Raw genomic sequence first — 24,164 nt, 5'->3', positions numbered from 1 at the left:
AGATCAGAAGACCTGCAGTGCCCCCAAGTGAACAATCAAGAGAATTTACTATTTATTTCAACACATTTTTACAGACATGTCAGATTAGCCAATATTACTTTTTAAATATATATTTGAAACCTAAATTAAAGATGAATTGGCAGGCTTCGCATCTGTACATAGACAACATAGGCCTATTGTAAATTAACGAAACCAAGTTGACTTTGCAGTTGAGTTTTTTATGTTTTGTATAAGCAAATACATACATCCTATGACCACTAGATGGTAGGCTTTAATTGATGAAACCAAATGGGTTGAACGTTTACTTTTATACTGGGGAATTTCACATTGAAATATTTAGTTTTAGGCCTTCTTTTTTTTCTGTCAAAGACTAAAACACATTTCAATTTGTTTTACTATTGCACATAATTCCAAAGCTTATCCAATACGTGCATCCAAGTGACAGATGAAGCATCTGTCGAACAGCCATCTGCAATTGATTGTCCTAAAGAAAGTGACATACATATTTGGTCCTTGTTGATAATGTATCCTTTTAAAAAACATAGTAGGCTACAGCTTTGCACCATACAGAATCATGTTACTGTGCATTTTGATATATGTTCCACCCTATCCTGTAAGGAAGGTGATTTATGTTACGGCAACGCCATTGATGCATCCTATGTTTAAAATAATAAATGCACCCACACGGAACGTACGGAACACATTGGGATCCAAACCAAGCGCACCCAACGTGCGCAGCGAACCAACGTAGTGACGTAACGTCTTTGTGTTGACAAATCACGGTGTACGCTGGGCGGGCATTGTGAAGCTGTAGTTGAGTGTTAGCAGGCTAACTAGAGAAAGAAAGCTAACTAATCGGAGTGGAACTGGAGCTAACGCTAAAGGAAAAGACAACTGTCAAAACAGCCAGAGGAGCAGAAATCTTAGAGAAGTGATAATTCCGTTAGGTGACTACATGATGTGTAGCTAGTTAATCAAAGACCGTGTTTGTCAGATGCCCGAGGAGTATTTTGGATACTACATCGATTGTCCCATTTCCAAACGGAAACCATTTCTGGACATACAGTTCGTGCTAGGTAGCTAGCTAAGTGAATCATCCAGGAGACTTTTCATTGTCACCTAAAAAACCCAAACTGAATGTTTTGTCTGTCATGAGTCCGGCCGGGTGCTCCCATGTGAACGGTTATAAGGTGGATAATTGGAAACAAAATCTTCGAGTCATATACCAATGCTTTGTTTGGAGTGGTACTGCTGAAGCCAGGAGACGCAAGGTAAAAACACAGGAACTGCAACGTTAGCTTCAGAAAAGTGAAATGATTTGAATGTGGCACCGACAAACACGGAACTGGAGTGCAAATTATTCCCCACATGAAGCACAAACAATGAACGGGTCGAACAAATTAGCGGTTGAAGTTAAACTGCACTCTTGCAGCAGTAATGTTGCGACTACCAGGGTTAGCCTGCTAGGTTATCACCGGTGAGTTAGCTAGCAAGACAGCTTGGCGAGCTGCGGAGACTGTTTGCTTCTCTGCCATCTTAACTCTTTTGTTTAATTTCTGCTTATTAACTCGAGCAATGATTATTAAACATGTTGCTGCAAGTCAATCGGTTAGTTAACTTAGCATTTCTCTTTGGTAGATGCTGAGCAGTTAGCCGCATGGCTAAACTTCGGTTTGAGGAGAGTTGTGGCTATAGGCTAACATTACCACACCAAATGTACCCATTGTGTCTCCACACGCACACACTAGGTCCACAGATTAGCGGTTCTTTCCTGGGCGTCCCAGGTCAGTGTAATTTTCTGCACTGGTCATTCCCTCACGAGGGATACTGGGACGTCAGCTGATTACTTCATTGCCAATTTATTTTTGGGCTTATCCCACACCTGCTCGGCCTACACAGATCCGAATAGCTTTCTACATTATGATGTCATCTCTGGACAGTGTTGCAGTTTCTTTCATTTTCACACCATTTCTCCTCTTTTTGTTTGTTTTCAACATACATTTGTTGTTTATTGTGTGCCATGATGTTCATTTTGAAAAAAACAAGATTACATTCTTCAATTTTATTGTGGATTAACATCGTTTGTAGCTTGCTTGACTGTTACACAAAAACCCATTCTTCTCTTATATATGTCATACATTTTTATGTCGTTGTGATATAATAGGTGCTTCAGAGTGATGCAGGATGGACAGAGCTGGTGAGTTGATGCTTATCCCCTCCTCATCTTCACTGACATACTGTAGTTCAGATGAGTACAAACTGGCTTGCTTTCTCTCTTCTTGCTCACCTATCTTTGTGCCTCAGTGCCTTTTCTTTTAATGGACTGAATATTAGATGTGAAACTACGTAGCGGAATAACTCAGACCCATCCCTGTTTCTGCTGTGGTACACAGCTACAGCCAGGGAGATTACAGGGTGGGAGGGCGGTCTATGAGCAGAACAGCAAAAAAACATAGCTAGTTACATTGCAGGCATGTCAAAGCAAATGGCTAGTGCAAAATAGTCGATGGACTTTTTGTTTATACAGTGTTGTGGTGACATGCTTTAGTTTGAAAACAGCCTTCTTTATGTCTTTTAGTAAGGCTTTTTACACCCTGATGTACCTGTCCTTTAGTATTACACATTGATAGAGAGCATCTGAAAATGTATGGCCTGTCCTCAAATGCAGTGAGTTAATCACAATGCAATCGTTTTTTTCCGCATCCGATGAAAGTTAATAACAAATATTTAGTCTTTCACACACTCTACCTGGCAGGAATTTCATTTAACAGGAGCTCAGTCAGTCGGTTAAACAACTTTCTGTTGCTCTCAAAGTTTTAATGTTCTGCCCAACCACACATGCATGTTTAGCTGTTGCAATCCTGGCCTTTCGATAACTTGTGCGAGAGCCTTGTCTGTATCAGTTATTCAGGCCTAATTGTCTCAGCACGGCAACTTGTTTTACCAAGAGGAGGTGCTCCACAGCCAGTGCTACAACCACTTTACTACTAAGATTTACCTCTGATAAAAAAAAAACTGCCATTTTGAGATAAACACTGATATATAATTGAGGGGTATTGTGAAATGTCTCTTCCCTGTTTATCTACCGTGCCCTGTACATGGCAGGGAGCTGTCAGGGGTGGATTCAGGCTGGATTGCGTTATATTTTTATGCTTTGTCATCCACCAAAAATGAGCACCACCTACACCACTATGTTCCTCTCGCATGCTACTGTGCCGCAGTACACCATTTTACATAACTGATATCACAAATGTAAATGAAGGAAAGGCTTCTATGTTCCTTCATTTATGAGACATGCCGCAAGCTATGTTAATATTTCGTAAATGTTCTGAGCTTTAGTCATGTGGTTGCATTACTGAAAACTGGAATTGAAGTTGATAAATGTCCTTTAAAGTCAATTTTTCCATCCTTTTAGATTTGCTTGGGATGTTGTTTAACAGCTGTCTAATATCTGTAACGCTATGTACTAAGGGTTTCTGCTCTGCTCTTATGGACCCACACACACTGTTTGTACAGGTGACTAATACAGAGAAGAAGGAGAGTGACTGAATGCAGTTTTCTCTCTGCTGCCTAATTGTACTCAAAGATGGCTATATGGGATTACAAATCCTGTCTCACGCCTCCTTCACGAGACTCTTTACCCTTCCGACATGCAGAGCAGGTGTAGTGCTACTCCAGAGGTACGCATCCAGAGCATTCTCCTGAGGCGAGACAGTATTTGATTTTGTTCAGCTCAGAAATATGAGCTAGAAGACCAGAAGCTTTTACATCACATCCTGGTATCTTTAAATTGTGGAATGAATACACATACAAATCCTGCATCTCTCCTTAAAGGTAGGGTAGGGTAGGTAAGAACCAGCTCGAGTGCGCTAGAATTTGAAACTACGCAGCCGAAAAAAATCTGCCCCTTCCTTCAGACTTCCTTACAGAGCCCCTCCTCCAACACACACGAACGCGCACATGACCAATGAGGGCACGAGATAAGTTTGTGCACAGATGGAAGGCTGACAGGCAGGTAGGCCATCCAGTTATTTTAGCCGGGCCGGCTAAAATAATTGGTCGTGCTTTTTACAGCGCCACGGCTTCCACAGATGACATGTTTTTATGTATTTATTGTCAAAGCATTTAATGTATTCATTGCTATCGGGATGTTAAGAGCATTCCATGGAATATAACAAAAAGTGTTACCTACCCCACCTTTAATATGTTGACATTTGTATTTGAGTATGTGTGACAATGCATATTACTGCACTGCTTATTGTATGTTCGTCTTTCAGCAGTGTAAGATTTGAAAATGCTATTGTAAAAGAGGCATATTCTGCAATGAGGGAAGTGGAAAAACATTTCCATTCAGGGACTGGGATGCTTTTTAAAAATAATATCAGACCTGGCTTCACTTGCCCGTGTCTTTTATCCTGAATTGCTGTTTTTAACCCCCCTTTTCCCCCTCATTCCCTTACTCACCGTCTGTCCTCAGCAGCCTCTCCTCAAACTGCCACCCTCTTTACCTCAAGCTAAAATCAATTCCCAGGCTATGTGCACGCACATTAGTGGAAAGCCTGTCACCTGCTCTGCATGCACAATCTGAAACCCCCATGGGTAGCAAATGAAAGAGTGCCAGAGATAGGAGTTTACAGAGATGACATCACAAGCCATTGTGCCTTTGGGTCTGCTATCCTTAATTAGTGAACATTAATTAATAATAATAATTTTGCCATGATGGTCCTAGATGAAATGCCGCATTAGCTTGGGATGTGCATGTTGGTTTTCACTATTGCATTGTATGAGGGCGTGCACTATTGTACACACACAATTGTTAGCCATAAATTATTGATTTAAATTGGTGACACATTTGATTTAGTTGTACCCTCTTTCAGGCCTAGAGTCTGATGGCTTTTTGCATAAACATGTCCGTTCAGACACTTACTATTCCAAATAATTGTATGTGACATAAATGCCCCATGGAGTAAACAATTCAATGCAGATGAATCACAGTATTCAAGATGTCCTACTAAGGGAGATGGCAGGAATAAACCAGTATGCAATAGTGTTTTCACATTGATGTTAGTGCACTTGTTTTGTTCATCTTTGCTTCATTATATTCTGCTCTAGCCGAGGTGTGCTACGTGTCATATAGCCAGAGGGGCTACACCCCCCGCAGACTGTCAGTTTGTGTCATGTAACAAACATTGGCTCCATTTCAGATTGCAGAGGAGGAACTATTGTTCTGATGTGCTTCCCCTTCTATCTTCCTGAGTCCTCCCTTTGATTCCTGTCTCTTAATCTATTATTACTGTGTGTATGTTTAATGAGTCTAGTGAGCAGTTGTTTGAGTGCGGCACGTGGGCCTTTGTCTGCACAGATTTCAAATGTTTCCTCTCCTAATTGAGATTCATGTTACACCAGATTGCCATGTGCCATTTAAGCAGGCTTTCACAGAAGGATGCCAGCACAGCTCCAAGATGGAAACCTGCCCTGCCCTTGCTTTTGACGGTTGAATGTATTCCTCTTCAGGCCCAGCTCTGGTCATATTTATGATTTATAGTTTGCGAATGGCTATGGTGGTGTGAATATTCACGAAGGTCATGGTTATTTATGTTGTATGCTGCTCCATTCAGCAGAGAATACGGTTTATACTATCTGTAAGTGGAGGTTCTATCTCTACTAAAACACTGCTGCCATGAAGGAATGCAAACCCCCTTTCTGCTTGTCATGAGGGAATGAGAGAGGATTGGTTACTAGATGTTGCTGGGAATTCAGAAGTAGGAAAATGATACATTTTCAAGGAGGACATATTGACTTCCTCGTGTCATTCCATTCTCCCTAATGTCCTTTTATTTCACACACGCACACATGCGGGCGGTTGCACGTACGCACACATGAAATGCAGGCACAGCCAACCCTAGAGAGTGGCTGATTCCTGTTCTCTGAGCACATCTCTTTGTCAGATCATTCTCCATCACATCACAGGCCTGCTTTCTGACTCATCAGCATACGTTTGTAGCATTAGGATCTGTTCCTTCAGCCTCTTCGTAGCCTTGACTTCCTCTTCTGCTTTCACTCCCACGGTTTTTGTTCCTCCTTTCCTTGCTTTCGCTTTTTTCTTTTATTTGCAGACATGGCACACATTGCCTCTTGATTATCCCATTACATTTCTCTATTTGTCTGTTCTCATTTATTAAAATAATGTATTTGAGTTGTTACAATTGTTTTATTACACAAAATATAAACTGCATTAAAACTGCAATACCAATTCTGAGGTTTTCATGTGAATGTTTGGATCCTGCGAAATTCATAGCAACGCCTGTAATCCGCCCTTTCTCCCTGCTTCCCATCCCATCCTTTCATTCCTCTGCCTTACAGACAACACTCAGTGGGTTTGGTGATGTCAGACTTTGGTTTCTGGCCCCTTCCAGCCCTATTTCTTCCATGTCTGTGCGCTCTGTCACTCCCAGGTCTTGTCTGATGTGGCTTTTGGTTTGTCAGTCACTGTAGCCAAGGCTCTGTGACTCAGACTAAATAAATGGTAAAGTTCTGTAACTTCCTCTCTTGGTAAATGGGACTTGTGTGTCCCGTTGTCGCCCCTTCTGCCTCACAATTGTTTAGCCTCAAAGAATCCAACCTCCCACATGTAATCAGCATATTAATTAATCATATAAAGGCACTATAGTGATCTTGAAGTCTTCATTGTGCCTCGTGCTCTGCCATAGTGCGTTCATCTTTGCTGTTATTTAAGATCATAGATGCTAAAGGAGACTGCTATTGACAAAAAGCATGGTCTCTTTACTGTGCTTTAGAAATGTTCCATAATGGAGCTAAGAAGATGCAACGTTGGCATAGGCACAATAGTGAAATTGGTGGTAGAATAGGTGGGTGGGGTGCCGCATGAGGCTGTATATTGACAGCTCCTCCGGAACCGGTTGAAAACGTATATTAATATGGTAATCATAAAAGTAGCATTTGTTATTTTTCCGGCTGTTATTAGCTGAAGGCTAATATGGATTCGGGATGGTTGGTCTTGGTGCCTGAGGATGAGCATGACTTTGCGTTTTAATTAGCCTAAAAGTAAACTGAATCCAGCACTCCTCCCACCCCCCCCACCTTTGCATTTTTACAAGTTGTCTCTGACTGAAATTCTCTTCCATCTCTCCCCCTGACCATGTCTTAAAGTGTGCCCTTCCTTAAAGTTAGAGACAGTACTTCTCATTTGACTGTCCAACAGGCTCAGTAAAGACACTGCTGCTACAAAGCATGCTGGTCATTACTTGAGCCGGCCAATGAGGCTGCTGTCCACCCTCCCTCAGTTCTACCATCTGGCTAATGAGCTGTCAATCACTCCCCAGGGGCCGGCCAAGCCCAAAACCAAGAGGCAATCAATCTCTTGGAGTGTGGACACTCAATTATTCCCTATTGTTAAAACCTCGGGACCAAGTGACAGCTTTTCTTGGGACTAGGCATTTTGTATGGAAATTGTTCTTTGTCCTTGTGAAGATGTGGCATTAAACCCTTGCCAGATAATTTATTACTTGGGTCTCATCGATATGTAGTCACTTTTAAAGACTCCGCAGTGCACTAATAGCCCCACTGTGCCTCTTTTCTGTAGGCTGTTCGCATAGATTTGTATGGAGGTAATGATCAAGGCTCAGTGATACAGCTATGTGGATAAAAAATAAATAAACATTGGGTTTAAGTCAGGACAATAGTCTCTCTTCGATGCAGCGTGTATGTGTTTTCCTTCGATGGAACAAAGTGGTCCCACACCCTTTTGTTAAGCTTTAGCTAGACAGTTAACCATCTGTGCAGACAAACACACTTCAGTCTGAATGATCCTCCCTCTTGCTGAACTTGTTTGTCCATTTTCTTTTGGTAGCCTTGATAAGTGAATTTGATAAATGTGGAATGGTGCTCTTGTGTTAGGGCTCTGTTGTCTTTATTAGACAGTGTGGCAGTTTCAAAAGCATGTGTATTCAACTAGTCCATCCTTTTGATGGACTATTTTTGGGCGCAGTTTGAGCATCACCATAAACCATAATTAAAGTAAAAACCCTTCTGCTGCCCCCTTTTTTTACACCTACTTCCTCTGATCTCTGAAAACCAATACGGATTCACAGCCTGCCTATGTTTCCCTTATGGATTCATTCTAATCAGATTCACACAGGCCCACCTATGCAGATCCATCCCATGTGCTGCCAACCCTCTTTATATTTAACCAACCCCCTCAACATGCACACACCCACAACATAGCATTGTACTACATTTTTCAACATGGCACCAAAGCCACTCCACCGTTGAGTACAGCTTGGTTCCACGTCATCCTCATTTGATTCTGTTTTATTTATTTACCCGGAGACGGCAAGAAGCTACACTCCATAGGCTGGAGCTAAGGCTTTAGCCATAATGTCCTTATAGCAGTGTGTGACAGTATGAGGCCAAACTACACTCTCCAACAATCCGTCATCCCTCCCACTGATTCATTTGTATGTGATGGGAATACATTCTCATACAAAGACCATAAAACATGTCATTGTCAACAGAGGTTACAATGAGCTGATGAAGGACGGAAGCGAAAAGAGAATATGGTAAGATTTGTATTGTGTGTCCCCCAAGGGCTGCTCACCGAGAATGCATTTTGCAGGCAAGGCTTTGTCATGGGGGGATAGTTGGAAGTAGCGAGGGGGGGGGGTTACAACATCATCCTGCCAAGGCTCTGACAGGCTGCAGCCCCACGGGGTCAGTCGGCAGCCTGTTTCTGGAGCATCACCATCAGTCTCCTTCCCCAGCCTCACTGTGCTTGTTCGTATTAGTTAGAGAATCAGAAAGGACTGTGTGTGGGTGTATGTGGGGCTGAGTACTCATAGCACATCTCCTGGTGTATATAAGCCTGTGGAAAGATCTGCGTGTCTTTTTTTGCATATATGCAGTATGTATGTCAGCCATTGTTAATTTCATTGATGTGTAAGTCTGTGTGGAGAAGCATGCGGAAGCTTTTCAGTGTGAGGCATCTCGGTGAGTCACTGCTCTCATATATCCGGACTCCGCACTCTACTCCGTATTGACTCTCTCTCCCCTCCCCGGTCGGTTCTGCAGCAGGAGTGTGCTCGGTAGAGCCAGACCTTTGTCCACATCATAATCATTGTCGTCATTTTCTCTCCTCCTCAGTTACAGCTCATCACGTTACTGGCTCTGTTTGAATATATGAATGAATTAACCTAAATGCTGAGGTAGGAGTTATGCAGTCAGTTTGAAATAATGCAAGAGGAGACGGCGAAGCTGAGTATGGATGTTATTTTATTTAGATGTATATGTATGCAGCTAGAACATTGAAAGCTTCCTGCTGTTGTTGAACATGGGTCATAGCTGATGGCCACTCAGTGGACCCACAAAGCATGTAATGCTATCTTGCCCTCACTATAAAGATGTATTGGAAAGACCTATTCATCCAGCTAATGCCTTTGTGCATCTGTTCTTTCATCAATCAGCAGCTTTGTACTTTAGTGGGTGATTCCCCTGGACACGGTGCCCAGCCTCGCTTGCCTCAAAGAGCTCATCCCAGATGGGAAATGCCGCGCGGCCGTGAGCTTGCTACCTGTCCGATACTTGTTCCATTCATCTGAGCCAGCGGCTGATCAATAGCTGATCTAATAGAACATTAAAAGCCCTGGGCTCAGTGAAAGGCAGGACTGCTGACAGTAAGGAGTAGACAGCCTGTGAACCATGGTGAGAGGGAGAGACCACAGAGAGTCCCGGGGGGGCGGTGCAAGATGGATTTTCTCCCAGCTAAAGGGGTGTTCAGGCAGTGAAGGATGTTAGGGCGGGCGAGGCGTGGCATGGCAAGGGCAGAGTTACTTGTTTTTTTACTGTGAGTGCTGGTGCAATAGAGGTGAAGTCGGGGAATGACAGCATCACTTTTTAGGTAGGATAGGCTTAGAGATGTGTTACTAAAATACATTTGAAGCAATTCAAAGTGCTCTATCTTTTTATATATTTGTAGTGCAAACAGAGTTTCATTTAGATTCTAAAAACACCCTGCCCTTCTCTTCTCATAGCCTGTCAATGATACAAGCTCTTCCTTGAATGTTCAAAGAATCTGCTGTAGACATTGTTGGTTTTGGTGACAGTCTACATTTTGTTCCTTCCCGTCACTCCCCATATTTCCAACTTGGAAAAGCACCACACTGATTCGCCCCTTCTCTTTCACAGGACCCAAACACACACCCATTTAGAGCTGGCTGGCTAACAGACCCATAGGAATAAAAACAGAGCTTAGTGTCTGCGACCCTGAATATCCCCTCTACTGCAATGTCATCACAATCCAGCCCACGCCTACTAATGCTCAGCCAAAACACAGACTGACTGTGAGTTTTGCAGCCCATCTCTGCGGCAGTGCCTAGTAGCATGTCTGGTGTTTGATGTAACACCCAAATACTTAGCCTACCATGATGAGAGCAAATGAATGTTGAATTGCGTCTCCATTTTGTCTTCTTCTCCATACAAACACAACATTTCCGACCACTCCCTCAGCTGAGAGATTCAGACCTCTAACATCAACATTTTTAGTTGTTGAAAACATGTCTGTTAGGTGGAATGGATATTTTTGTGATTTATTTGTATGTATTTATTTATTCAGCAATATTTCAAGCCACCCTTTAGAAGAGCTTCATCATAAACATTTAAAAAGTAGAGAAACTAGCTTAGGCTTTAGGTGATATCTGCACTGCAAATCCACTGTTGACAACATTTGTGTTGGTTCTAGTGGGAACTATAAGCTCCCAAAAAAGCTACATGACATTAACTTAAAATCTTGTGGCCTTGGCTGTGGAAGTATTGGGTCACTGAACGATAGCAAGTTATTTAGTGATATAGCCACTGTTTTTATTTGAGCACATGAGTGGTATTGGTTTTAGTCGTGTAGTCATCTCATTGCACAGACCATTCTTGGTTATGTGTCATCCAGTGAGAATGAAGTGAAACTGACCAAAAACCTCTTACATTCTCTGCAACAATAGACTTTAATGTTGGTCATATGGTATCAGGTTCGGCTATTGTATTTCCAGTCAAAAGACAATACTGCACAGGCTCTTTGAGTTTCTATCCAATAGCTAAAGCAAGGTGTGTAGGAGTGTGAGTCTTTCTTCCAGGCTGGTTTCACACAGTGTACCAGAAACTGAAAACTGGTAAATCTCTCTCGCCAATAGTTCTCAATAGTCCTCATTTTATTTCTCTTCACCTTTGCTTCACACCTACTTTCCCTCCGTCGTCTGTCTTTGAGTGGGCGGCTCAATGCGGCGTAGTCTGCACCCTGTAAGGTTCTGATTAGATCGCTCTGTCTCTCCTCTCTTATTCACTTTCTGCCTCGCAAATTAGGCTTGCAGACTTTTTGTTTCCGTGCTTTCACTCACATTACCAACGGAACTGTATAAAGTGAAATCATTGCTAAAATACATAAATATATAATACATATTTTAGAGCACCAATGATCAAATGGAATGTGTATTCCTCATGGCTCATACAACCTATTTTCAAATTGCTTAATCGGACAGTGACACCTCACACAGCTCCAACACACTTCAGACTCAGCAGCAGCAGACAGGTCTAACAGCCTGTATGTCTGTGAGGCATATATTGCTGTGTTCATTAGCTTGAGTGTTACATGATTTTACAGTGAAGCCTGTTTGGGGTTGTGTGTTAAATGTTAGACCACTTACACAGTTGTGGTCTTAAGGCCTTCACAATGCAGTAATACGTTCTTCAAATCAGGTACGTGTGCGCCTGCTCACACGCACAGCATCACATTTTGATTCAGAATGTCTACACTTGTCCACCACACATTGTTTTCTTCATCTTTGCCCTCTTATCTTACTCCCTTTCCTACTAACAGTCGGGCATCGCCACTCATGCTATACTTACTAACCTTCTCTGTTGTTGTTCAACTTTAGCGCACTATACCAAACGCAATCTCTATTGTGCATAAATCGTGGAGCTGTATTCCTGTGACGCCAACGTAGGCCTCATTTCTGACAGGGGTTTGCAGACAATTTCAGGCATTGTAATGTTCATTTTCTCCTGTTACCTCTCAAGTCAAATCAATTTACACACACTCCAGCTGCTGTTAGAGAGCACCTCAGACACATTGAGGTTGCCTTCTCCAGTTAGCCTGCCAAGCATTAAATCCCATCATGACCTGCATGTGTTGGACAGCGACCGATACAGTGAGGAAATATACTGTCATTCTTCTGCGTTGAATTTGTCAACAGGCCCAGTAGTCTTGAATCTGTGTTCATATCAGGTCTATTCGAGCATCGTGTCCTCTGAAGTGTTAGTGTGACCGACTGGAAGATAGACATCTGATTCAGCTGGCAGGGGGTTCCTCTCTGCCAGCGTACGCCTCTCTACAGTATAGCTCTGTCCTGCTGCAGAGGGTCATTTTCTCAACACACTGACTGTCCTCTCTTATGTTTTCTTATGACCCCCCCCCCCCCCCCCCTCCTCAACCCTGTTTCTCCTTTTTGTCTTCCTTTTCCAGGCCAAGTCGTGCATCTGTCACATGTGTGGTGCCCACCTGAACCGACTCCACTCTTGTCTCTACTGCGTTTTTTTCGGCTGTTTTACGAAGAAACACATCCACGAGCACGCGAAAAACAAGAGACACAATCTAGGTAAGACACACACACTCTCTCTCTCTCCTTTTTAAAGTGTTTTATATCTATAACAAATCTGAATTGCTGTGTAGTATGAATTAAAATACAATTTTGATCATAATTATTTTTTAATCCCAACAAATGGCTCACAATAGAGCTAAAAGGATGGCCGAAAACATTATACTGACCCTCCCTACGTCCAAGGCTCAGTCTCATTACCTCATTCCTCATATTCACATGCACTCCTGTGGCCCACTGCAGCATCAGCTATTACCAGCAAAGGATTACAGCATTACTTTGAGCAACTTCCTCCTCCTCCTCAGACAGACAGGGAGCTGAACCTCGCTTTAACTGCAGCACATTACCATTCTGGTGGGAGCGCCTTAGCCAGTCAAATGTCATGGGTTTAAGTTCCTACTCTCCCTTTCATACAGCAGCAAGGGAGGAGTAGACACTGCTAATCCACAGCTACCAGAAAGCCTATTTTCAACCTTACATGCTAATTATGCAAAATAAGATAATGATACTAGCGAGCAAGATTTTAATATTACACCAGTGAGGGCGTCTAAAAATGGCAACCAGGGAGACGGTAGGCGTTCTTGGTAGCTGTCTGAATGGCCTTAATTGATTTAATGCATTTCAACAGTTTGGTTACACACACACACACACACACACACACACACACACACACAGTCTTAATTACCTGAGCTTTCCACTGGAGCCTCTCTGACAGTGGCGCTCTGTTCCTCTCCACCTCTAATCAAGTTAACCAAACTCCCTGTCTACTAGATGGCAAGCTGCCCTCTCAGGACTACTTTTCACATCTTTTTTTAGTCCCTCTCCTAACAACCTTCCTTCTTGGGACACTTTCATATCTTCTTCTTGTCCTTTATTCTAGTTTGACCTAATCCCTGTCACTGTTTCTCACAGAATTAGAATAAGGATGTGGGTCGAGGCACATCCAGCGTACAACATGCTAACGTTGACAACCCAACTGTATTCTATTGTAAACTTCTCGCTATCTTTACTAGCTAGAGTTGGGTTTCCAAGATTGGCACTCATGTGTGACCATGGAAACAATAACTTATGAGTTCATTAGAATGTGCAGAGGTGTCCATGATACTCACCTTTCTTTCTTTAATGCCTGTGTGTTTGTCAGTGATCCCGGGAGATAGCAGAAAGAACAGGTGGGGGAGGAACAGACCATGGGGAGATTATACTATTGATTACAACTACTAAAATGGGTTGCCAAATATGCTTATGCAGTATTAAAATAACCTGGGCGGCCAACTCAGTCAATGCGTGGGAAACACTGCTTCTTCCCCTTTTCTTTCACCTACCAGTCTTTGGATTATTTTCACTGTTCCTTCACTCAAATGAGTACGATTTATAAATTCCTGCCTGTATCTTGTGCAGTACTCAATCGACTATATCTTCTTCCTCGTGGCCATGTCAGATTCTTCTCTCTTAATCGTTACCCAATGACGCCGTGTTTTACAAGAGAAAAGAAAGATGAGACGGAAAGATGGTTATGTTTTTCAAATTCATTTTAGTTTTACGGCATGACTTATTTCTTTGCATGTTTGCTTAAACACACACAACATGTCCCTGGGACAATGATATAACAAACACCAGTCAGGTTTTCTACATGATGCGTTGGCTCACTTTGTCAGTGTGGGTGGCACCAAAAACAGAAAAATGTCCAGTTAAGCTAAAAATAGGTTGTCACGGCAACAGAGCTGAGGTATTGTTGCCGTGGAGTTTGAGAATGGAACAGGATGGTGTTAGTTGAACGCCCAGGTGGGGGTGGGAGACAAATACACCTATTCCATCACTACTCCCCTCATATCTGTTAATTGCTCAGTGCAAGCAATGAGATGAGATGGAATGCAGTGCGGAGAAACGCTTGTCTTGAGGCTGGCTGCACCATCGAGGTTGAACGATAAAATAAAACCCAATGTGTGTTACTGTGCTGGAAAAATCTATTTGTAATTATGGTGCAATCTCTCTTTCGTCCCCTCTCTCTCTCCCTCTCTCTTCCCTTCTTCCAGCGATAGACTTATTATACGGTGGAATATATTGTTTTGTGTGTCAAGACTACATATACGACAAAGACATGGAGCAGATTGCCAAAGAGGAACAGAGGAAAGCCTGGAAATTGCAAGGTAGAGCATTGTGTATTCTCTCAGATATCATCTTTTCTAACAAGTTTATATCGTGCCGTCTTATTGGTGTTTCTTTGTATCCACAGGCATAGGGGAGAAATACACAACATGGGAGCCGACCAAGAGGGAGCTAGAATTGTTACGACACAATCCAAAGCGGAGGAAAATCACTACAAACTGTACCATAGGTAAGCACTAGACTGCACAGCTTCCTCTCTGGGATCCTTAAGAGCTGGGTGTTATCTTCATGTGCCTATGGAGCAAGTGTACTTGGGGTCACTCTTGCGTTAAAGTGTGATACCCAAGGTCGACAGGATCCAACAGCATCACAGGCAGAGCACTGCGAGGCGCAGAACACAGTGTTCCCTCTCTGACACTGTAGAGGCACCCCTCAATCTGTTTCTCCACAGAACATGTTTTCTTTCCTCAGTGATCCGTTGCTTTGTTTTCTCCCTGCCAATTCTGTCTCTGATAAAGTACATGAGCTTTTGGTTCTTTCCCTCTACCCTGCCATCCTTCAACCCCTTATATCTTCAAAGAGCTTGGTTGGTAGCCCTGATTGTGCAGTAGACTGTGTGTTTGTGCACTCCAGGACCAGTCTGAGGCAATAAACCTCTCGCTGAGCGCTCTCTTCCAGAACCAAACCATGCTCAATTGGATTAAACCCAAAACCTGGCTGTGTCTCACCTGTTCTATTGGCCATCACTGGAAAACCGAAGCTTTTCGTTTCTCACTCTAAATGATTCCATTAACAGCTCTGGAGTCAGCTCCAGGATACACACTGTTTTGCTGGCAGACCTGACCCAACACCTTGATAAGAAAACAAACATACGCAAACATATTTTAAAAGTGCCAGTGGCTTTTATGTGTAATACATATTCAGGAAGATTGAGATGTGGGTGCTATATTTATGGTTCAATATAGGGCCTTAACAAATATTTACATTGTCCATTAAGTTGCCAGTTAATTCTAAGAATAATTAATTTAATGATATCCGGAAGAAGTAAATAGTTTAAAAGTATTAAAGATGCCCATTTTAATTTCCGTAAATCCACGGTGATGCTGTGAGATGCTTCTTTTTCTGATATATAACAAAACCAATATAGATTTGGTCCAAAAGTCAAAGAAAAATGTCTATTTCTCACCAAAAGAAAATATCAATACCATATATGTGGTTCTTATGGCTACTAATTCAGTTTTGCTTACTAATAAAACTGGCCACAGATAAAACTTGGTCAAATCAGAGATCAGGTAATTATTTGGGATTCAAGTTCCCTCTTTTTTTAGGAATTAGGAATCAGAAGTAGCACAGTCATGTTTAACCTTCAATGCCATGTTGCACTTACACTTGTCTTTGTCTCTTCTTGTCCTGCAGGTTTACGAGGATTAATAAACCTGGGCAACACGTGTTTCATGAACTGCATTGTTCAGGCTCTCACACACACGCCGCTGCTGCGAGACTTCTTTCTCTCCGACAGACACAAGTGCGAGATGCAATCAAACTCCTGTCTGGTGTGTGAGATGTCGCAGCTCTTTCAAGAGGTATGATCCACAGTTAGTGTTTGAACTTCTTCACATAGATTTGCTCGATCCCACATAGAAAAGTATGATTTTGGTCCAAACTGAGGTACAATTTTAGGTATTTTTTCAAACCATGTGATGCCTTCTCTCGCAGTGTAACGCATTGCAGCAGGCTGAGTCACTGTTGAGCTCTTCTGTCGAGTCCAAAGAGAGAGGCAGGGAGAGGAGAGAAAAATCCTCCCTGAGAGGAATGAACAGAGCCTCATGCAAATGAATAAGCAGAATTATACTTTTATCTAACCTGCTTAGTACATGCAAATGACTGTATGTTGCACAGCTGTTTATAGCCTCTTAAGCCGACCTCTTTGATACAAAAGTTTGCTGTTTTGCATCTAACAAACTCATCGGCCCTGGACGTTATGTCATATCTGCCTGCTCTGCTCCCACACTGCCTCGCTTTTTTTTCTTACACCCTCTCACTTCCCAGTATATATGGGCCTACAGATGGCAAGTGGTGCTATAATGAGTTGAGTCATCGCCGACCAATCAACACAACACGCATACAATATATAACACATGAAGGAGGTAATCGCTCACCTCTATCACGCAGAGGCAGACGGTGATTGAGTATTCCAGCTGTGTGTGAGACAGAACACTCAGGGTCACCCATACAAGAAACACTAATCCATTCAAACACTCTCTGTCCCACACATATTATCACTCAAGTCTTCCTAGCAGACTTCCATCCCGCAACTTCATTCCTTTTTTTAACCAGCCCAATGTCGTCATCAGATGCTGTCTTTTGACTCTGCAGACACACACACACTTATACACACACACACACACAGAGCTTCATATATTTGAAGGTAAGAGACGCGGCCCGCTTTGATCGGTGTTGAACCTTGCTCCATACGATCACGTTGTTCAACCATGTCTTTGTGTACTGTGTTTTATGATAAGATGGACCTTTATTGATCCATGTAGGGAAATGCAGGTGTTACAGCAGCAACAGAAAAGAGAAACACAGAGTACACATAAGAATACAGACATGGTTAATAAAGATAAAACAAATTGCATACTGTATATACATATATGCGCATCACACACATCTCTCGTCTCGAGCTGGCATTACAGCTTTTGTCGCTAGGTGATGCGTGTTGGAATTAATTCATATTTCTGAAGATGTCTGTAGAAAGCAGCAGCAGCTGAGAGAGACAGAAGATCACGTCTTACTGACAGAGCGTTTGCTACGGTTCAGCAATGAATTATAGATGACCAGTGAGCATTGTGGCGATGAGCCTGTCACAGAGGTGATAAAATGAGGTATGTCGGACCTAAGAACACCTGGAAAACTAGGCTAACCACCCTCTCCTCTTCACCCCCAACGCCTCCCCCATCTCTCTTCCCCGCTCTCAGTTCTACTCGGGCCACCGTTCACCCCACATTCCCTTCCGGCTGCTGCACCTGGTGTGGACTCATGCACGTCACCTTGCAGGATACGAGCAACAAGACGCCCACGAGTTCCTCATCGCAGCTCTGGATGTTCTACACCGGCACTGCAAAGGGGACACCATCAGTAAGCCATATAACCAATCAATGTCTGAAAATAAAAAATAAACACCAATGTGTTCCCTTTTTAAATTCAGCAAGATTCAAAGGTTTACCCTAGATTTGTTTTCAGGTGCTTTCTTGAGTATTACTATTATACATCAGCCAGGATTGCAGCTTTTCCAAGTCGGACTGAATAGAAAACGCAGCAAAGATCAGTGTCGGTGATATTGAGTGTGTGGGCCACCTACTGCCTGATCCGGCATGTGTAGTTGTACTTTAGATCGACCAACAGAGCATACTGCCTCACTTCACTGGAAGCATACTGAAGGAGACTGGCAATCTTGTATACCAAAGGGAAAGGAAGCAAGCAGTGTGAGGAATGTCAATAGGACCTGCTGCAGTGCAATGACAGGCTGACTCACCCTCAGACCCTGCAGTGAGGCTTCCATTAGCTACGACACAGAGAGTTGTGAAGTGGCACAGAGGCTCCGCTGCAGGGGAAACGTAAAGTGAGAAAGAGCGGCAGACGGAGCGCTTTAGAGGTGCTAAACAGGTCGTAGGTGTTATCTGTGTGTCTATTCATACTTTCTGCTCTTCACAGGAGATGACAATGGGAAGAAGGCCAACAATCCAAACCACTGTAACTGCATCATTGACCAAATCTTCACTGGGGGCTTGCAATCAGATGTTACCTGTCAAGTGTGCCAGTAAGTTTCTTGTTTGTTTTCAATTTAAAAATAATAAAGAAGCTATTTCTCAAAATGAAGTCCCATTTGAAAGCCTTTCTCTCCATTCATCTTGAGGGAGCACCCCCCTTCTTTTCTATACACACATCCATCATCTATCTGTCCTGCGATTGCGTAGTCTCCTCTCTCCGCTTGGCTGATCGATGTGGACGCCACCTGTCCTCTCAGAGTGGGTCAACCACTGGTTGTGTCCTCTCCACTGCTAATGTTTAAAGGCCCAGTCCCTGCAAAGATGCTGTGGGGGGGGGGGGGGCGGTTGTCTAGACATCAGCACAACTGAAGCGTTGCCTGCCTCCTAGAGCTGTCCTGTCACATTAACACTAGCGCGTTGCACTGAACTGCAAAGCACCTCGTCCAGGCTAGCGGGCAAGCCCAGCAAAGTGCATTGTTACCTATGAAGAGAGTCTGCTGAAGCTGTCTCCAGCATCACTCTGCCATAAACTGAACCGCCCTGTAATGGTTAGATACATCTTCTGTAGACGATAGATTACTTATAGTTAAGGCCTTAAGCAACAAGGAAATGCATCCCCCAAAGCTTTATTTTGGCAACAGAAATGGTACCGTAATGGTTCCATATTGCTGCAGGGTTGCTCTTAATGCATGCACACTTGCCTTAGAAGCCACCTACTGGCACCACTTGGTGTAACATCACCATGACTCATCTAATCAACAGCGGTAATTTGCGGCAGCCTGTGCGCATATTTGTGTGTAATGCATGCATTCTTCACTGAAGCCTCCATTTTGCCCCAGCTGCAGACCATCACTCAATGGTATTGGGTTGTAAAAATACAAATCCCAAGCTAATATTCTCTGAGTGGGGAATATTATTCACATCATGCACCCATTCATTGTTCGCTGTTCAAGCAGGCTTTAAACCAAAACATGATCAGTGTCTACAGAGGCTGTGTGAATCTAAGCTTGGGCATTGCCATCTGTGTCATCATCCTTTCATCATGACCTGTATTAGATGACACACAACCGCACACTATTTATTCAAACTCATAATCAATCCCTCTTTTCTTTTTTCCCTCTTAGTGGGGTTTCCACGACGATAGATCCATTCTGGGACATCAGCCTGGACCTTCCTGGCTCTTCCACACCTTTCTGGCCCCTCAGCCCTGGAGGGGATGGCGGCACAGTGAATGGAGAGAGCCACCTGTCAGGGGCCACCACCCTCACAGACTGCCTGCGCAGGTACGGATCAGCTGACACCTGACAGTTTGTCCTTTTATCTTTTGCCAGTGTGGTTTCCTTTTTTTTAATCTAAACTAAACTAAAATCCCCATCTCCTGGGTTGTAGAATACGCTTAGCGCCAAATCATAAGCGCTTCTTGCCAAAAAACACAATAACATGATGCTATTAAAATGTTGTTAGTTTCAAAATAAATGATGTCATGACATTTGGAAAAGGAAAGGAAGTACTTTTCTTTCAATAGGCGTATTTTCCTGTATCCTTCTGCCACCTCTCCAGATTAATGGGTTTCAATCGTCTCCACTTAAAAACAAATCTCATCATCCCCTCGCTTGTATGAGAGGTCACGTATTGTGTCTGCTCAGCCACGACAAACCTGTTATCCCTGGATCTCATCTTCTCCACACTCACCAGGTTTGCAGAGCAGATGTGACCTCTCATATCTCCTCTACTGCCTCTTCATTCTTGCAATTTCTTTTCCTCCTTATCTTATTTCCCTCCCTCCCTTCCCTCTCCATATAATTCTTTCCCCCCCGTGCCCTCACTCTCTACCTCTCGCATTCTTCTCATCCTCCCCCTCTTTCTCTCGCCTCCTTTCCTTCTGACTTTTTTTTTTTTACTGCAGCACCTTACACACCCCTAGTTGCTGCAGCAAGTCTCTTAAAGGTACAGAACTGGTTGGTGTTGTTGCCGTGGTGATGGAGGCGTTGGCATTACCAGCAAGGCTCTGGGTTGGTCTGACTTACAGAGAGGCTGCACAAACACTCTCCATGCAGACAAGCCCTCGTACAGCTTCAGATCAACTTCAGATCTGTAGGACTTGGTTTAGCGGGGTGCAAAGACGAGATCAAAAGGGTTTATGTAACACCACTAAATAATATAGAACCTAATTAATCTTCTGAAAGTTTTCACTTCCTGTCTCTCGTTTGCCCACATTTTGTCTTCTCTTTAACACCCTCTCTTCTTGTTTTTTTTTCCTTCTTCTCGCTCCGACCCTCCCTCTGCAGGTTTACGCGGCCCGAGCATCTAGGAAGCAGTGCCAAAATCAAGTGCGGCGGTTGCCATAGTTACCAGGAGTCCACCAAACAGCTGACAATGAAGAAGCTCCCCATCGTAGCGTGTTTCCATCTCAAAGTGAGTCGGCCGGTGACAACGTGCTGCCAATTATCTCCTGTTACATTATCTGTCTGACAATTTAATTATTTTAGGGTACGGGGAGCTTTTATCGTTCACACATCTTATTTTGTCGTTAGTCCAAAAACAATCATCCAAATGCAGATGCGTTTTAAAATTATTTCTTGACAGTTTTGATATTTCTACATCCCTATATATATGTGATCCATTTTGTCCTGTGTGTATGCAGCCTTACATCCGATGCATAAGATGTGTGTGATGTTGCTTGTGCGTAGGTGTGTTGATAATCTGATTCAGTTGTTGGTGCATTACCTCCATCCCTTTCACGCATTGTCCCAGGACACCAATGACTTGTCCAGCCCTCCACTGTCCATGTTTTATTTATCATACCAGTATTGGGGGGGGGGAAGGTCTATAACGTATTTATGATATTCATGGGACCAGGCTTCCAAGGAAATTGTCTTGAGCTCAATCCTGTTATTATATTGGTGTGAAAGCGCAAACGTGAGGCACACAACATGTAATTTCACTTTTCATTAGCTGCGTTGTATTTTGTATGTTGTGATGTCTGTTATTTCTAAATAATGTGTCCTCTCCCCTCCCCCCACTCTCTCTCTCTCTTGCCATGTTTCTGCCCCTTCCCCCTCTCTCCTCTCCTCTCTCATCCTCTCTGGCCATCTACAGCGGTTTGAGCACTCTGCCAAACTGCGGAGGAAGATCACTACATACGTTTCCTTCCCCCTAGAGTTGGACATGACGCCCTTCATGGCATCCAGGTAAGCCCCCCACCTAGGGCCCATAGATTTCCCCCTGATAGTGAATCTGGTCCCGCCAGTCCACATCAAGCTAGATAAAACAGGTCTTCTGTTTAGATCTAGGAGCAGCTTTTTGACGTGGTTTATCGTATGTTAATGTTTGTAGTGCACACTCTATGATACACTATACAGACATTGCACTCACAGTAATTGAACATATTTGCATATTGGGCAAAACATCATTATTCAATGCTTCCAATACATGTATTGATGTCATTAAAGCATGCAGTTGCAGTAATGCCCCACCCCTGGCAGAAGCATCCATTCAGCTCTGTTCAGAGACAGAAAGATCATTAAGGGGCTGGCAGGGAATATATTGGCTTTCAAAGATAGAAGAATTCTGCCACCTAGTGGATTCTCGTGCCATTGTAACATGTTTACCAGTGCATGCAGCTTTAACAAATGCTAATGTCTTGCTTTTGTTTTTCTGCCTCCGACAGTAAAGAGAGCAGGATGAACGGGCAGTATCAACAGACGGTTGATGTGTTAAACAACGACAATAAGTGAGTACCTTTTGAACACATGTACTACAGCAAACTAGTATATAACACACATATTAACACTCTGCGGCCTCAGAGCAGTACACACATTATAGTAGAAATGTCTCTTCCAGCACAGCAGCACATGCTAATGACCTGAAGCATCCGGCTGTGACTTCCCCAAATGAAATCAACTTGGAACCTATTAAACGCTGCTTAATTTTCTTCATACATGACAGTTACAATAGCTTTCATTTTCAAGGACGTTTACGGGGAATTGAATATCTTAATACCATTGACGGGTTGCTTGTAGCGGAGACGCAAAGTCAGTATTCAAGGAGATGATTGATGAGGCGTTTTAAATACACAGGAAAGACCTGAAAGAGCAGCAGCATGGCGTTCAAGACAAATGAAGGCACCCATGTATGGGGAGGATAAAGGGGCTTTATGAGATATTTGTGCTAAAGTGATTCAAACAACAAAACAAACACACATTTACATCTCTTTGTTTGTTTTTTCTAGGTATTCCTTGTTTGCGGTGGTCAACCACCAAGGCACATTAGAGAGTGGCCACTACACCAGCTTCATCCGCCAGCACAAAGACCAGTGGTTCAAATGTGATGACGCCATAATCACCAAGGCCAGCATTAAGGATGTACTCGATAGTGAAGGGTGAGTCCAGAAACAAGACAATAACAGTACTAAGAAGTGTTATACAGTATGACATCTGTAACACATCGTATTCCTTCCCCCGTCTCTCAGGTACCTCTTATTCTACCATAAACAGTTCCTTGAGTACGAGTAGTCTTTGTGAGGACTTACCACGAAGAACCACTGCTTCTAACGAGAGAGTCAAGGGCCTGGGGACAGGATGAAACACAAACACACAAACCTACCTGAAACTCTTTGACTACCAGTCTACTACAGAGTCCAGGGCAACACATAAAAAGACGTGTGAAATCATGCAACCTTTCAAAAGAATACAACAAAAAAAACAAGCACTGACCTACTTCTTGGCATCTACTTGACAAAACTGAATGAAGAGGAGAGATGGAGGAGGAGGAGGAAGAGTCGGGCGTCGTCAGTTCCAGGCTTGGGCAGAGGGAAGAGGCCCCCCCCCCACCCCACCCCTCACCCTCTTCCCCCCCCCCCCCCCCCCCCCTACCTGCTGCAGGGGGTGGTCTGAGTGTGACTGGCCGTCATCTCCATCGGGCTCATCTGGATTTTTCTCACAGTATTCTGACCCCCTTCACCGCCCGCCCCCCCCACTCACGCCCTCTCACACCCTCCCACCCCCCCACTCACACCCTCCATTTCTCTCCCATGGTGCTCTCGTTTTCAACTGACCAAGCATTTAACTCGATAGAAGACAGTTTGTTGTCATATGCATACAGGACTGAACGCAAAAAAAAAAAAAGTAAGAATAATAAAATCAACGTATTATGAACTTTGCAAGAACATTTCTAAAGGTATGGTTATGATTCTTATCATTTGTGAATTTTGTTATGAAATACTGTATGAATCTAGTATACATTTATTTTTTAAGAGCAAAAAAAACAACATGGGGGAGCTTAGAGACGCTGCCTTTGCCAGTTGCTGGGGAAGTGCTGCCATGGAAACTAAGCAGATTTGGACCTGAGTGTGCTCATGTTCCATTATTTACTGTGTTGATTGTTTTATTTTTAAGTCTGGTTGAGGGCGGGGAATATCTATTTTTTTTTAGCAACTCATCACATTTTTGTTTACTGTTCTTTTGTCTCTTTTATTGTTTTGATTTCAGTACAGTCATGTGTCCCTCGCTGTCCTGGTACTGGAAATGTTGTTTGACGTATTATACTTTCATTCTTGTGGAATTGTTGGTATAATGATGGTGATGGTTAAATTGGCTCACCTTTTTGCTGTTTATGAATTGTATGTTGAATG

At 43.2% G+C, this 24,164-nt stretch overlaps 1 protein-coding gene across 2 annotated transcripts; it reads left to right on the top strand.

Annotated features, from left to right (window-relative positions):
• Window positions 1-791: 791 nt before the first annotated feature.
• LOC117492690 (ubiquitin carboxyl-terminal hydrolase 22) lies at window positions 792-23,364 on the top strand. 2 transcript variants are annotated; one of them, XM_034143084.1, is made up of 14 exons: window positions 792-1,271; window positions 2,165-2,197; window positions 12,524-12,656; window positions 14,690-14,803; window positions 14,890-14,991; window positions 16,179-16,345; window positions 17,741-17,900; window positions 18,477-18,582; window positions 19,657-19,815; window positions 20,821-20,947; window positions 21,632-21,723; window positions 22,203-22,265; window positions 22,764-22,913; window positions 23,004-23,364. In XM_034143084.1, exons 1-14 carry the CDS (start codon window positions 1,152-1,154, stop codon window positions 23,044-23,046), a joined length of 1,569 nt encoding a protein of 522 aa, XP_033998975.1. In that variant the 5' UTR covers window positions 792-1,151; the 3' UTR covers window positions 23,047-23,364. The 2 variants fall into 2 exon arrangements, with proteins under 2 accessions (XP_033998975.1, XP_033998976.1); XM_034143085.1 differs by lacking the exon at window positions 2,165-2,197.
• Window positions 23,365-24,164: the final 800 nt, after the last annotated feature.

This window comes from Trematomus bernacchii, unplaced genomic scaffold, assembly GCF_902827165.1.
Source record: "Trematomus bernacchii unplaced genomic scaffold, fTreBer1.1, whole genome shotgun sequence".
Lineage (NCBI taxonomy): Eukaryota > Metazoa > Chordata > Actinopteri > Perciformes > Nototheniidae > Trematomus > Trematomus bernacchii.
This window is presented reverse-complemented; position numbering and strand designations above follow the sequence as displayed.

Excerpts from the sequence above, each read along its gene's own strand:
- LOC117492690 (XM_034143084.1), top strand. The coding sequence starts at position 1,152 with ATGAGTCCGGCCGGGTGCTCCCATGTGAACGGTTATAAGGTGGATAAT. Across the intron at positions 16,346-17,740 it reads TGTCGCAGCTCTTTCAAGAG|TTCTACTCGGGCCACCGTTC; the intron begins GTATGATCCACA and ends CCCCGCTCTCAG. Across the intron at positions 21,724-22,202 it reads ACGCCCTTCATGGCATCCAG|TAAAGAGAGCAGGATGAACG; the intron begins GTAAGCCCCCCA and ends TGCCTCCGACAG.